The sequence below is a fragment of the Schistocerca gregaria genome, chromosome X, assembly GCF_023897955.1.
Source record: "Schistocerca gregaria isolate iqSchGreg1 chromosome X, iqSchGreg1.2, whole genome shotgun sequence".
NCBI lineage: Eukaryota > Metazoa > Arthropoda > Insecta > Orthoptera > Acrididae > Schistocerca > Schistocerca gregaria.
The window spans coordinates 36,160,601-36,175,537 of record NC_064931.1 but is presented as its reverse complement, the minus strand read 5'-3'; the positions used below and the strand labels follow the sequence as shown (position 1 = coordinate 36,175,537).

Sequence of the window (14,937 nt, the reverse complement as noted above, 5' to 3'; positions counted from 1 at the left end):
CGCCTCCCCAGATGGGCTTTGAACAAGGTGGACTGGGGAACTTTCACGTGTGCTGTCACCGCTGAATCTCCCCCACACAGTAACATTGATGTGATGGTTGAGCAGGTGACTAGCACAATTGTTTCTGTGGCAAAAAACGCGATCTCTCGCCCTTTAGGGTGCCCGAGGCGTAAGGCAGTCTCTTGGTGGTCGGCAGAAGTCGCTGAAGCAATTAAGGAGCGTTGGCGAGCTCTAGAGCATCATAAGCGGCACCCTTTCCTGGATGACCTCATAGCCTTTAAATGGCTCCGTGCCCGTGTTCCTTACCTCATCCAGCAACAGAAGGAGGAGTATTGGGAGATATATGTCTCCACCATTGGGTGCCACACATCACCTTCCCAAATCTGGGTAAAGATTAAATGTCTTTTCGGATACCAGGCCCCAACAGCTGTGCCTGGTGTTACCATAAATGACGAGATATGTACCAATGCAAACGCGATTGCCAAGCACGTTGCTGAGCACTTTCCTCGAGCCTCTGCATCGAAGAATTACTCCCCAGCATTTGGCACACTCAAATGGTGTCTGGAAGGGAATATCCTCTCATTCAGTACATGCTGCAGTGAATCCTATGACACCCCATTTACAGAGTGGGAGCTCCTCAGTGCCCTTGCATATTGTCCTGACGCAGTTCCTGGGCCTGATCACATCCACAGCTAGATGATTAAACATCTCTCATCTGACTACAGGCGAAATCTTGTCATCTTCAACCAGATCTGGTGCGATGGCGTCTTTCCATCGCAGTGGCGGGAGAACACCATCATTCCAGTGCTCAAACCTGGTAAAAACCTGCTCGATGTGGATAGCTATTGGCCTATCAGCCTCAGCAATGTTTTTTGTAAGCTGCTGGAACATATGGTATGTCAACAGCTGGGTTGGGTCCTGGAGTCATGTGGCTTGCTGGCTCCATGTCAGGGCGGCTTCCGCCAGTGTTGCTCTATCACTGACAATCTTGTGTCCATTGAGTCCGCCATCCTAACAACCTGTTCCAGACGACAACACGTGATTGCTGTCTTTCTTTACTTACGTAAAGCATACGGCACAACTTGGGGACATCATATCCTTGCCGTATTGTGTGAGTGAGGTCTCTGGGTACCACTCACGATTTTTATCCAAAACTTCCTGTTGCTCTGTACTTTGTGTGTCCAAGTTGGTGACCCCCATAGTTCCATCCATATCATGGAGAATGGAGTCCCGCAGGGCTGTGTATTGAGTGTCTGTCTCTCTATTTCTAGTGGCCATTAACAGTCTAGCAGCAGCTGTTGGACCCTCCGTCTCACTTTCTCTGTATGCAGATGACTGCTGCTCCAGTACTGTTATTGCTGAGCATCCACAAGGTGCAGTCATGGGCTCTAGCCCACGGCCTCCAGTTTTCAGCTGCAAAGTTGTGTGTCATGCATTTCTGTCGGCATCGTATCATTCATCCGGAACCCGAACATTACATTAATGACGGTCCACTCACTGTAGTGGAAACATATCAGTTTCTAGGACTGGTTTTCGATGCTCGATTGACTTGGCTCCCTCATCTTTGTCAACCTAAGCAGAAGTGCTGGCAGCACCTCAATGCCCTCCGTTGCCTGAGCAACACCAATTAGGGTGCAGATCACTGTACATTGCTGCAGCTCGACAGAGCCCTTGTCCAATCCTTAATTGACTATGGGAGTGTGGTTTATGGTTTGGCAGCGCTTTCAGCTTTGCATTTACTTGACCTTTTGCACCACTGTGGGATTCGATTAGTGACAGGAGCTTTTAGGACAAGTCCGGTGACCAGCGTACTGGTGGAGGCTGCTGTCCCTCCACTGCAGATGAGGCGTTTGCAAATGCTTGACAGTTATGCAGCACACATTCATAGTACCCCTAAGTATCCAAATTATCTTCTTCTTTTCCCACCCACGGCAGTCCATCTCCCGCATTGGCAGCCCAGATCGGGGCTAACGATTGCGGTTCGCGTGCGGTCCTTTCTCTCCGAACTGGAGTCCTTCCCTTTACCACCTCTACTTCCGGTCTATTCACGTACGCCTCCATGGTGTACGCCTCGACCTTTTTCATGGCCCTAAGGACTCCGTTAACCCCACTGCTATCTGCTGTCACTTACTCTCAATTCTTGACGCGTTCCCGGGCTCTGAAGCAGTTTACACTGCCGGCTCATTGGCTGATAGTCATGTAGGCTCCGCATATGTTAATGGAGGACATATTGAGCAGCACTCCTGGCCAGTTGGCTGCAGTGTTTTCACTGCAGAGATGGCGGCCATATCTCGTGCTCTTGAGCACGTCCGCTCATGTGGTGACGTGTCATTTCTCCTGCATATTGACTCATTGAGCAGCCTACAAGCTATCGACCAGTGCTACCCTTGCCACCCTCTGGTAGCGTCCATTCAGGAGTCCATGTATGCCCTGGAACAGTTCTGCCATTCCGTGGTGTTTGTGTGGACCCCAGGCCACGTCGCAATCCTCGGCAGCAAACTTGCCGACAGGCTGGCCAAACAGGTGACGCAGAAACCACTTCTGGAGATAGGCATCTCCGAAGGTGACCTGCGTTCTGTCTTACACTGCAGTGTTTTTTTTTGCTTTGGGAGACAGAATGGAATTACAGCACGCACAACAAACTGCGTCTCATTAAGGAGACTATGAATATGTGTGAATCTTCCATGCAGGGCCTCTCGCAGGGAATCAGTTGTCCTGTGCCAGCTCCGCATTGGCCATACGTGGCTGACGCATGGTTACCTACGCCGTCCTGAGGCCCCACCTCATTGTCGCTGTGGCTCCCTAATGACAGTTGTCCACCTCTTGCTGGACTGCCCACTTTTAGCTACTGTGCAGCGGGATTTTAACTTTCCCAGCACCCTACCCTTGGTGTTGGGTAACAATGCCTCCACAGCAGCTTTAGTTTTATGTTTTATCTGTGAGAGTGGGTTTTATACTTCTATGTAGGTTTTAGCATTTGTCCTTTGTCCTTCTGTCCTCTCCACCCTAATGCTTTTAAGGTGGAGGTTTTAATGTGTTGCAGAGTGGCTTTTCCTTTTTATTCTTGTGGTCAGCCAGCCACTGTGATCCGTTTACATGATTTACTATCTTATGTTTCTTGCGTCTTTCTGTTGTTTTCGTGTCCTCTTTTGTTCCTTGTAGTGGTAGTTGCCTTCCCATCGTTCTTGTTGCTTTTACTTTCTTTCCGTTTTGTATTATATGTTTCATCCGTTTTATTCTCACACTTGTGACATTGGTGACATTGTTTTATTAGGAACAAGGGACTGACGGCCTCATAGTTTGGTCCCTTCTCCCGCCTTTAAAGCAACCAACTAACCTCTTTGTTGTATGAATTTTACTATCATAGGTGTAAACTTAAAAAAAAAAGATTTATTGGAGGTGCTTCAAAGTTAATATATTTATCTGGTTTCATGAAACATTTTCAGGTAGTTCAAGGCCAAGAAGTGAAGTCACTAAACAGGTAATGTTTAGTGATGGTATTCGTCCTGGCGGAGACTTAACGGAGTTGGATGGTTCATCTGAACCAAGAATACCTTATCGCCGCCAGGAAAGGACTTCGAAGAGGATTGGTACACCACCTGGTCAGTAGATATATGTTCATATTTTTTTGTCTTTAAGTGGCTTGCATGAGGAACTAAAACAATTACTGCTTTACTGTACTCATTTTCCGATCCCTTTTTCCAGCAATAAATGTTTCCAAAATTTCAGTGTCAGAAGCATACCTACAGTTAAACAGATCTGAACAGTTGTAAGACACACCACATTTTAATGCATAGTATTCCATTATTGTGTTCACAGAGAAAAAAAGAATGTTGCATTTCTATTGCAACTACTGCATGATGGTGTACTTAACTGCATATACCAGAATCAAATGTAGAGGAAGAGCACACAACAACAGCAAAAATTCAGCTGCAAGATGCATTGGTTTCTTGTTGTAGAGTTATCAGGGGGACTGATAGGACAGGCAGAAGAAATGTGTCTTGTGGTAAGCTGAACATGATCTTTGAAAGGACAAATCTCTCCACTCAGAGCTTGGGGAGATACACAATAGAGTATCAGTACTAGATTCCTGAGAGTGCGGAAGTGCTTCTTATAAGATGGCAGTCTGTATGTTAGTAGACAGAACCCTTGTGTTAAGGTGAAATAATTTCAAATATATAAGAAGAAACACAGTGTGATGAAAAAGACTATGCATATGAAATAAAAGTGCAAGGAAAGGCAAATGCAGTGTTAAGGGTTTGCAGCAGCGAAAACGTTCGAAAGATGAGGATAATTAAAACGATGGTGAGTGGACAAGGTAGTGTGAAGTAGGCAACAGTGGAGAATTGTGTAACTTCACACCTGCAGTTGATAAGATCAAAATCTATGTTGCAGAGAAAATTCGCAGCTGTGCAGTTATGATGTCCTATTATTTGGAGCAAATATTCAAATTATTTGAGAAGATATGTCCTCGTCACTGCATACATGTTACGAGGCAAAGAAACAGATTTTAGAGGAAGGACTCTGAGATGGTCAAAAATTTTAAACGAATATATCGTGCAATGCCTACACAATGTAAGGGGTTTGTTGATAGGTTGAGAAAAATTTTAGGTGGTTCATACCTCGGGGCATATTTGATTAGCATTCCTATCAGTATACTGTAATTAGTTTGGTCTTGATCTTTGTATATTTCTTGGTAACCTTAAGCGTCAATTTTTTTCTATTCCTGTAGCTAATCCTGAAAGCTTGAGATTTGAGGGAATTTTCCATTCTCCCTGCTTGCTCATTGTATAAGAATTGTTTGGCTGAAAGTAATTGTTATATCTGCTTGATTATTTTAAGAGTGTTGTTGCTTGGTTGTAAGTACTTGTTACATCTGTCATTAATGTAGATATGGTAATTGAACATCTGAAAACATAAACATAAACAATTTAAAAAATTAAGGTTACATTTCAGCGAGTAACTGCGGCACATAATTGCCGATAAGCACATAAACAAGATGGAACTTTGCATACTATCTTTTGGATGAATTATTTATTGCTAATGTATTTACTACATCAGTGATTTTTATGTAACTTGTAATTTTTCTTCAGCTTTCAGATTAGAACATACCTAAAACAGGAAGACATATAAGTAACTATTCTTCATTTGCTCCTTCCATTAATGGTGCAAGAAAAAATCCTAATGTATGGCAGTATCTTCGTAGTGATTCACAGAGTATAGATGTTGTTGACTTCCATACTTACGATTGACTTCTTAAGATAACTTCAAAGCTGTAAACCTTGAGTTATTATTTCTTGTCTGAGTGTTTATACAGTCTTGACTACGTTCAGCAGTTATGCTTTTTAGTGTGTATTGATGTCCAAACAAATTGTTTGATTCCATTAAATATTTGCTGGTGCTAAATTTAGTTATTGAGAAAGGGACAGTTTGTGAAGAATTTTTAATTACATGTTCTAGCACCCAATGAGTAGCATATGTGTACGAGGTCAACAGTTGCTACTTCACTCATGAAATATGATCATTTAATACTTAAAGATATATTTCTTGCTATAACATGACTGAAGTAGTATAATTTGAATCGGTTTTGTTACACTCGTAGCCGTGACAACTTCCTCATAAGTGATGGATGGCCAAAATAGTGTACAAGGGAGTGCAGACAGTATGATTATGTTGTATTTGTTGTCTGCTTTTTGTACTGTTAGAAAACCTAGTGCTTCTGAGGTAAGCTCTATGGTTCTGCAGTTTCTTCATGTATGTAGTTTGGTAGTTGTTTATTCATCCACAGCCCATTTTTCAATGATACTAGACATTTCAGCTTAATGAAACAGTAAAACACAATGAAAAGTTTACAATTAAACATAATTTAAGTTAAGAAATCTGTATAATTCATTTAAGATCTAGTTTCACCAGGACTTAGACATTGTTTACAACTGGACAATTTTAATGTGCCAGAAAAATTCAAATTAGCACAAACTTCAGTGCAAATTGAAAAACTCTCTCTCTCTCTCTCTCTCTCTCTCTCTCTCTCTCTCTCTGAAAATACCCTTGCCTTTCCATCAATTTCTTCATGCTTTGACGCTTATGTGCATGAAAAACTGACTCGGCATCCTTTTATGATTAAGACTTAACGTTGTCACAGTGGTAAGACACTAAACTGATGTTTGGGCAGAATGGATTCAATTTCTCAACCAGCCATCCAGTTTTATGTTTTCTGTGGTTTTCCCAAATAACTTAACTAACCCAACTAAATACCTTAAGACAAATTCTAGGAAAGCTCCTTTAAAAAAGCCAGTTCCAATTTCCTTCCGCATCCTACCCCAATCTGAGCTTGTGCTCTGTCTTTTGTGATGTTGTCGTTGGAATTTTAAATCCCAATCTTGTTTTCTATCTTCCATAATTAAGGATATGTTGAATGCGGGAAGATGACTAGAGGTTAGTATTCTCCATCACAAATACTGAGTGAATGAATTTTAGTAACATATATTAAAGTGGAAGTACATTGTAGAAATGTTTTATTATTCATTTATATTACATTTTTACTGGCTTCTGCTTTGTGTTACATGTGATATGTTACTGTATATGCTAGCCAATGGCCACGCTACAGTGGTAAACACTGGTTCCTGTCAGATTACCGAAGTTAAACACTGTCGGGCTTGAGTAGCACTTGGATGGATGTCTGTCTGGGTCTGCCAGGCACTGTTAGCAAACAGGGTGCACTCAGCTCTTGTGAGGCCAATTGAGAATATACTTGATTGAAAAGTTGCGGCTCCAGCCATGAAAACTGACAACACCTGGGAGACCGATGTGCTGACCACATGCCCCTCCATATTTGCATCCAGTGATGCCTAAGTGTTCAGACGGAGGGACATCAAATTGTGCAGTTTCATTCCCTGGTAGAAAATTTTGTTTTGAGTTTATTTTCCCTTGGTAAATGTATGGTAATGCTAGATCCTGTTCCACAGTCATGGGTAGGGCTATTTGTGTAATAACAACAGATATTTTACTTAGGGTTGATAGATGCAATCGTGTGATGCTGATGAGCCGTATTATTATTATTGTTGTGGATGGCTGGAGAGCCAACACCGTGTTACTAGAGGAGGCCGAAAGGCATACGATTTAGCTCACGCAGGCTGCGTTAAGTCTGGAACAGACAAGGAAATTAGAATTTAGAAACAATGGATGTAGCTGGTGGAATACTTAACTTTAATCCATTAAGGATGAATGTCGCTCTTGACGGTATATAGTTCTCAATATCAATAGTGACTGATAATGGCGCCTTGCTAGGTCGTAGCAAATGACGTAGCTGAAGGCTATGCTAAACTATCTTCTCAGCAAATGAGAACATAAATAGGCAGTGAACCATCGCTAGCAAAGTCGGCTGTACAACTGGGTGAGTGCTAGGAAGTCTCTCAAGACCTGCTGTGTGGCGGCTCTTGGTCTGCAATCACTCATAGTGGCGACACGCGGGTCCGACGTATACTACCAGACCGCAGCCGATTTAAAGGCTACCACCTAGCAAGTGTGGCGTCTGGCGGTGACACCACATTCCTCCCCCGCAAATCGGCGTACGGTTGTGGCATAAGGCTTCCGCCCACCGTGGGGAGGACCCCATGTTGACGTATGTGGCGAAGTGGGGAGCCTAACAACAGGCGAGGCTGTGCCACCCGCACCCTGCCATTCGGACCGCGGGGAGCTAGGAAACGCCTGAAAACCTGCTCCAGTGTGCACGCAAACATGCGGTGTATGTGCCCGTAGAGAGACAGGAGGGGCCGAAGGGTCGACCTCCATCGGGCCAGGGCATCCGACGGGCGAAGACGACATATGGTCCGGAGTGGGCAAGAGTTCCATGTCGGAGGACAACTGGTCACAGGAAGCAATTGGCGGCGCGTTACCCAGGGAGGCGCCTGGTGGTTGCAGCGTCGCGTCCACTGCAGGTGTCACCAGCGGGAGAACAGACGGCGGCGGCGGTGGCGGCGGCGGCGCATCGCCATGGGGCATAATGGAAGGCAGCGTCGGTAACACCTGAGGCTGTGGCGAGCCAGTATATGGGTCCCCGGGGTGCTGACCGGACGGCATCATCGCTGAAAGCAGACGGCAAGCGGCAGATCCCGTGCGACGTCAGAAGCGCAGCTGATTGAGATACCGACGCACCTCATGAGAGGCCGCCAAAACCAGATACATAGCGCGTCCGAGGCAGCGAAGAATGCGCCCTTCGAGCCAATGCCATGAACCTCGGTAGTGGCGATAGTAGACAACGTCGCCTTTAGCAAAAGCAGGTCTCTGCCGCTGCACAGGAACCTGATGCAGCAGGTGTAGCAAAGACATCAAGGTCCGATGAGGGCACCCGTGGAGCAACTCAGCCGGCGAACGACCATCTCGGGGCTGAGAGCGATACGAGGACAAAAGAGCAATAACACGTCCTCCCAAGAATGCGACTCTTTTAACTTCAACATCTGTGACTTGAAAGTCCTGACCAATCGTTCAGCGGCACCGTTTGACTGTGGCGAAAACGGCGCGAACGTCAGATGTTGAATACCATTGGCCTTGCAGAATGCGGACATGAATTGTGGGCCATTGTCAGAAACCATAGTCTGTGGAAAACCTTCAATGGAAAAGGTAGCAGATAACGCTTGGATGGTGGCAGATGACATCGTGGAAGACATCTGGACAACAAAAGGAAAATTACTGAATGAATCTACCACAACCAACCATCGAGCATTCCAGAATGGACCAGCAAAATTGATGTGGAAGCGTTGCCAAGGGGAAGTGGCTTTTGGCCATGCAAAGAATTTCTGCGGTGGTGCTGATTGTTGTTCGGCACACACCATGCAAGAAGAGCACATATTTGTAATCGCGGCATCGATTCCGAACCAAGTACACTGCTGACGAGCAAGTTGTTTCGTTCTCACTATACACCAAAGTCCTTGGTGGAGAAGCTGTAACACAGAGGACTGTAACGAACGTGGTACCACGACCCTGGACTGATCATTATCAGAATGCAACAGCAAAACACCATGTCGTACAAAAAGTCTCTCCTTGTGAGCAAAAAATCGGCGAACCAAAGGGTCCCCGATCCGTGACTTTGACAAGGGCCATTGCGTAGCAACAAAATGCAGAACGAGAGCAAGGACAGGGTCCGGCACCTGTGGCTGTAATTACACAACGAAAATCAATCTGAAACGATTTGACCACATCATCAGTTTCCGCATCAGTGAACATGCAAGCAAGTTCGGAGGAATCATATGCTCTATCCTCAGCAACAGGCAAGCGGGACAACGCATCTGCGTTTCCATGCTTAGCAGTGGACCGATACAAGATATTGTAGTGGTACTGCGAGAGGAAAATAGACCAGCGAATGAATTTCTGTGCTGTATGTGGAGGTACAGGCTTGGTCGGATGAAAAAGCGATGTCAAAGGTTTGTGGTCTGTGATTATAGTAAAGTGACGACCATACAAGAAATCATGAAACTTTGTAACACCAAATACAAGAGCCAATGCTTCTTTCTCGATCTGTGAATAATTTCGTTGCGCAGACAAGAGCAATTTCGACACAAAGGCAATAGGGCGATCGTGCGATCCATCTTTGTGCGCAAGCACAGCACCGATCCCGAAATCCGATGCATCCACCATCAACAAAAGGGGCTTCTAGGGATTGAATGGTGTAAGGCAAGTATTGGAAAGCAACGCCAATTTCAACCGGTGAAAGCCGCGGTCGCATTCTGTAGTCCAGATGAACGGAACACCCTTACGGCGTAAGCGATGAAGCGGAGCTGAAATGGAAGAGGCATGCGGCACATAGCGGTGGTAGTAATTTATTTTTCCCAGCACACTCTGTAGCTGCTTCAAATTCTGCGGCGAAGGCAAGTCTTGTATGGCACGGAGGTGCATTGGACTGGGATGTATGCCTTCGGCATTGAGTACATGTCCCAAGTATGGCAAGTCACGAGCAAAAAACACACATTTGTCCTTCCGCAAGCGAAGACCATTTTGTTGCAAGACCTGAAATAATGTTCAGAGATTGGCCAAATGTTGTTCTTCCGTCTTTCCGGAGATTACAATATCGTCCAGATAATTTGCTGCAGTAGGGACCGATGCACAAACAGTATGCAGATATTGCTGAAACAATGCAGGGGTGGATGCACACCCGAATGGCAGTCGTTGGAATTGATACAACCCAAGATTCATGTTAACCACCAAAACGCGCTGTGATTCTTTGTCCACCGGTATTTGCAAACACGCATCTGTGAGGTCCAACTTCGAAAAATATTTACCCTAGCACAGTGTGTCAAAAAGATCTTCCGGGCGGGATAAAGGAAAAGTTGCAATCACTAGTTGTGGATTCACTGTTGCCTTGAAGTCCACACAAAGTCTCTCTGATGCCCAGAGAGAAGCCTGCACACGTTCAGTTACACCTTGTGATTCCAAATCGTGTAATGCTTTTGCGACCTCATCACGCAATGCGTGGGGAACATTGCTCGCTCTGAAAAACTTCGGTTGCGGGTTTACTTTCAGTTCCAAATGTGCTTTATAGTTCTTAGCGCAACCGAGGCCTGGAGCAAAAATGTCTGCGAATTCTTCACATAGATGAGAAACACTGTCTGAAGGCACCGTCTGGTTCACTGATAGGACCTGATTTACTATAGACAAGTTAAACAACTGAAATAAATAAAAACCAAACAAGTTCACTGCAGAAGAAGAACGAAGGACGTAAAATGACACAAGTTTTGTTTGTCCTTTGTATGCTGCAAGAAGGCTGCACTGTCCTAACACAGGGATCTCTTGACGTGAATAGTTAGTTAACATTTGCGGCACGCAATCAAGGTGTGCTCAGCAGTTTGCAAGTGTCTTGATTGATCAGTGAAACTGCAGCTCCGGTATCGGGCTGGAATGGTATCACTTTGCCGTTAATGTCCAAATCTACAAAAAGTTTATTGTCCTGCTGACGACAAAAGCGACTGTCTCGTGCAACGTGAACTGACACTGGTACATAATCACTTGCGATTTGACGGGAGTTCGGGCGATGTCGACGCACACTATTTTTGGGACAAACACAGTCACAGTTAGAGAGAGTGGCACTGGGCGGAGTGGAATGAACTACATGAATTTCCATGGTCGAAGTTTCGCGAGCCTGGGTATCCTTGGTTCGATTCCGATTCCAGCGCGAAGCAAAGGGCCTGAAAAGGTTTTAAGCTTCCGATCTGAGATTTTTCTGGCAAACACTCTGAACATGTCCTTTATTATTACAATAAAAGCAAATAGCTTGGCGTGACGGGCAATTCTCACGCGAATGTTTAGTAGCAAATCGCAGGCATAATTTGATCACTGCTTTTGCTTGCCTGCGCGGCACACGTGGCTGAGAGTTTGGCGGCCGGGCGCGAGGGCTGTTTACTGCTCCGTGCAGCTCGCCCGGCGGGCTGGTTAACCTGACACACTGCTGGCGAAGTTTCAAATGATTCCTGAGCAAAGTCAAGTGTGTCCTGCCGATCCAAGACGTCCATCACTTGTTGAAGGGAGGGATTGACTAGTTTCAAAATCTGTTCCCTCATACGAACATCAGAAACATTCTGTGCAATTGCATCACGTACCATAGTATCTGAATAAGGGAGTGCACATTGACACTCAAAAGCACAATCCCTAGTAAGGCCTTGGAAGGTTGCAACCCACTCCCGATTTGTCTGACCTGCCGTACGTTTTGTACGAAAGAAGGTATACCTTTTCGCAACTACATTGACTGATTCTTTGAAATATGCATCTAATACAGACAAAATTTCGTCGTAGGACAGAGTTGCTACGTCGCTGCAGGGAAATAATTTGACTGTCACACCGTATGTTTTCACCCTGACTGAAGATAACAAAAAAGACTGCCGCTCGTTACCTTGCATTTTGTAGGCGGCTAGATGGAATCCAAATTGGCATGACCACTCCGTCCAGCTTTCCAGTGCAGCATCAAAAGGTCGAAGAGTTGGTGCAATAGCGTGTTGTGGCTGCGTTAGCAGTGAAGCGGCTGCTGCCCCATCGTTTTGCATCACACGTAGACCCTGGACGAGCTGTCCAAGGGCATCCAGTAAGGCCTGCGTCTGCTGATTCTGTAAGCGATAAAATTCGGACAGTACATCTGGAGATTGTGGCTAAGCCATTACACAAGTAAATCAGGGCAATATCGATAAGAACACGGTTGTGCCTCGTCGTCAATGTTGTGGTTGGCAGGATAGCCAACACCATGTTACTAGAGGAGGCCAAAAGGCACACGATTTAGCTCACGTAGGCTGCGTGAGGTCTGGAACAGGACAAGGAAATTAGAATTTAGAAACAACGGACGTAGCTGGTGGAATACTTAACTTAATGAACGTCGCTCTTGATGGTACATACTTCTCAATATCAATAGTAACTGATAATGGCGCCTTGCTAGGTCGTAGCAAATGACGTAGCTGAAGGCTATGCTAAACTATCTTCTCGGCAAATGAGAACGTAAATAGGCAGTGAACCATCACTAGCAAAGTCGGCTGTACAACTGGGCGAGTGCTAGGAAGTCTCTCTAGACCTGCCGTGTGGCGGCGCTCGGTCTGCAATCACTCATAGTGGCGACACGCGGGTCCGGTGTATACTACCGGACCATGGCCGATTTAAAGGCTACCACCTAGCAATTGTGGTGTCTGGCGATGACACCACAATTATTATTGTCATTATTATTTTGTTCTTATGGATCTTCTCTACATTTTCAAAATTATATCCATATTTTAATAATTTAATCTCCAAAAATGAGTCCATAACTAAAGAAAGAGTAGTCATGAGAACTGTATGCAACAATGACTGTGTGTATGTAACAATGACTGTGACACACTTGCTATTACATGTTGTTGATAGGATTATAATGTTAGAACATGTTGTAGATAGTCTCCTTGCTAGTATCTTTATAAGCTCATTCCACTTCAGCTGACGATCACCAGTAAAAACTTCATGTTGTACATTCAATGGAAGTATCATCTACGTTTAATGTGACACTATAATTTCCCCTATTTCAGCAAATATTAGTGACATTTGATTCTTTTGTGTTGTGTGTTAGTTTATTACATACTGACTGATTGTAAACATCTTTTGTGGTGTTTTATCTGAGATTACAATGGTGTTCTCATAAACGAAGATACTTACTTCCCCATCTCTAATACATTCCTAAGTCACTTCTGTATATCAAGAGCAATTATGTTCCTTACATATAACCCAAAGATGAACCTGTATTAATTTATTTTCTGTCTGATAATGCTTCACAAGATACACTGACGAGCTGAAACATTATGGCCATCTGCTTAATAGCCTGTTGGGCCATCTTTGTGACTCAATATATTTACAATTCTGCGTATTAACAATTCTACAGTTTTTGGTATATTTTTGGAGCTATGTAAGCACTAGTTGTCTATGCACAAGTTGTGTAATTCCCGTAAATAACTGGTCGCTGATATGTGTATGCGGTAATGGCGCTAGATAGCCATACAGATGGGAACCATCGGATGCACATCAGGTGAATTTGGTGACAGAGACATTAATTTGATTGCGCTGTCATGCTCCTTGAACCACTGTAGCACGATTCTGGCTTTTAGACACAGTCAGTTGTACTGCTGAAAGACGACGCCATTGTCAGGGAAGACATCAAGCATGAAGGGGTGCAGGTTTTCCACAGTTGACCTGATGTCTTTGATTACTACCACAGGTCCCATGCAAGTGCAGAAGACTATCTGTCATAGTGTAATACTGCTCCCACCAGCCTTCATCTGTGGCATGGTGCATGTTTTGAGCAGTCGTTTTCCTGGATGATGACATTTGTGGAGACGACCATTGACCTGGTGTAGGAAAAACTGATTCATCCAAAGAGCTGACATGTTTCCAGTGATACACAGTCCAATCTCGATTATCCCAAGTTCACTACAATTATAAATGACAGTGTTATTGGGCTAACATGTGAATATGCTGGGGTTGTCTGCTGCGGACACCCTTGTTCAACAATGTGTGCTGAATTGTACATGTGCGTCCACCGGCATTGTGCTCTTTCACCAGAGGTGCCACAGATCGCCATCTGTGATATTTTACATAGCAGACAAGCCTCCAAGAAGAGTTGTGGACAGCCAAACACTTGGCGACTAATGGTAGTTTCACTGCACTTCTACCACATTCTGTAGATGCTCACGACAGTAGCATGTGAACATTCGACGAGTTTCACCATTTTTGAAATACTTGTTCACAGGCTCTGCATAATAATAATCTGCCGTTTGGCAAAGTCATTTATCTCAGTGGATTTCACCATTTGCAGCGCAAATCGTTGCTAGGGTAATCCCCCATCCATCTCTGCTTACCTTACTTTTCTTACTGCGTCATGTGCCCGCAACACCACCAAGAGGTATCCAACTTTACAGTGGGCAGTGGTCATAATATTTTGGCTTATCAGTGTATATTTATGCTTAATTTAAGTTCTCTCTACGTCTATACCCTGTTTCTCATATATGATCTGAGACAGTCGTTGTCTTATTCTTGTTGATTCTAGCTTTTCTGTTATATGGTCAACAGTGACAGTGGCCATGGGTAGATTTGAGACCAATGTCTGGCCGACTGGTGAATTAAATGTCCAATTCTTTAAACCCCACCTTTGCTAATTCTGTATTTCTGTGGCAAAAGGGATACTCTACCTAAACCTACAATGTGTGAAGTTCTCCTGGACAGCACACTGCTCATTTATATTTTCAAGTACACAGTAGCAATAAACCTGTGAAACATTTCACGATCACTGTAGGTGAGTGGCCAGTAACAATGTAACAAATGATACAATACGTGAAAGAAAAGCTATTGGACTTTGTTTAACATTCTTTATAAATGTTCTGTGTGTCCACCCTTCACCACACGGCATACATCTGATCCGTAATCTAATTCCACCTATACCCAACTCAA

At 44.4% G+C, this 14,937-nt stretch overlaps 1 protein-coding gene across 1 annotated transcript in view; it reads left to right on the top strand.

Moving 5' to 3' along the window:
• The window catches only part of LOC126298656 (zinc finger FYVE domain-containing protein 9), a 390,138-nt gene that overhangs the window by 189,939 nt on the left and 185,262 nt on the right, over nucleotides 1-14,937 (top strand). Inside the window, exon 7 of the mRNA XM_049990071.1 lies at nucleotides 3,447-3,602. Coding sequence (XP_049846028.1) covers nucleotides 3,447-3,602 — 156 coding nt within the window. The remainder of the gene's footprint in view (nucleotides 1-3,446; nucleotides 3,603-14,937) is intronic.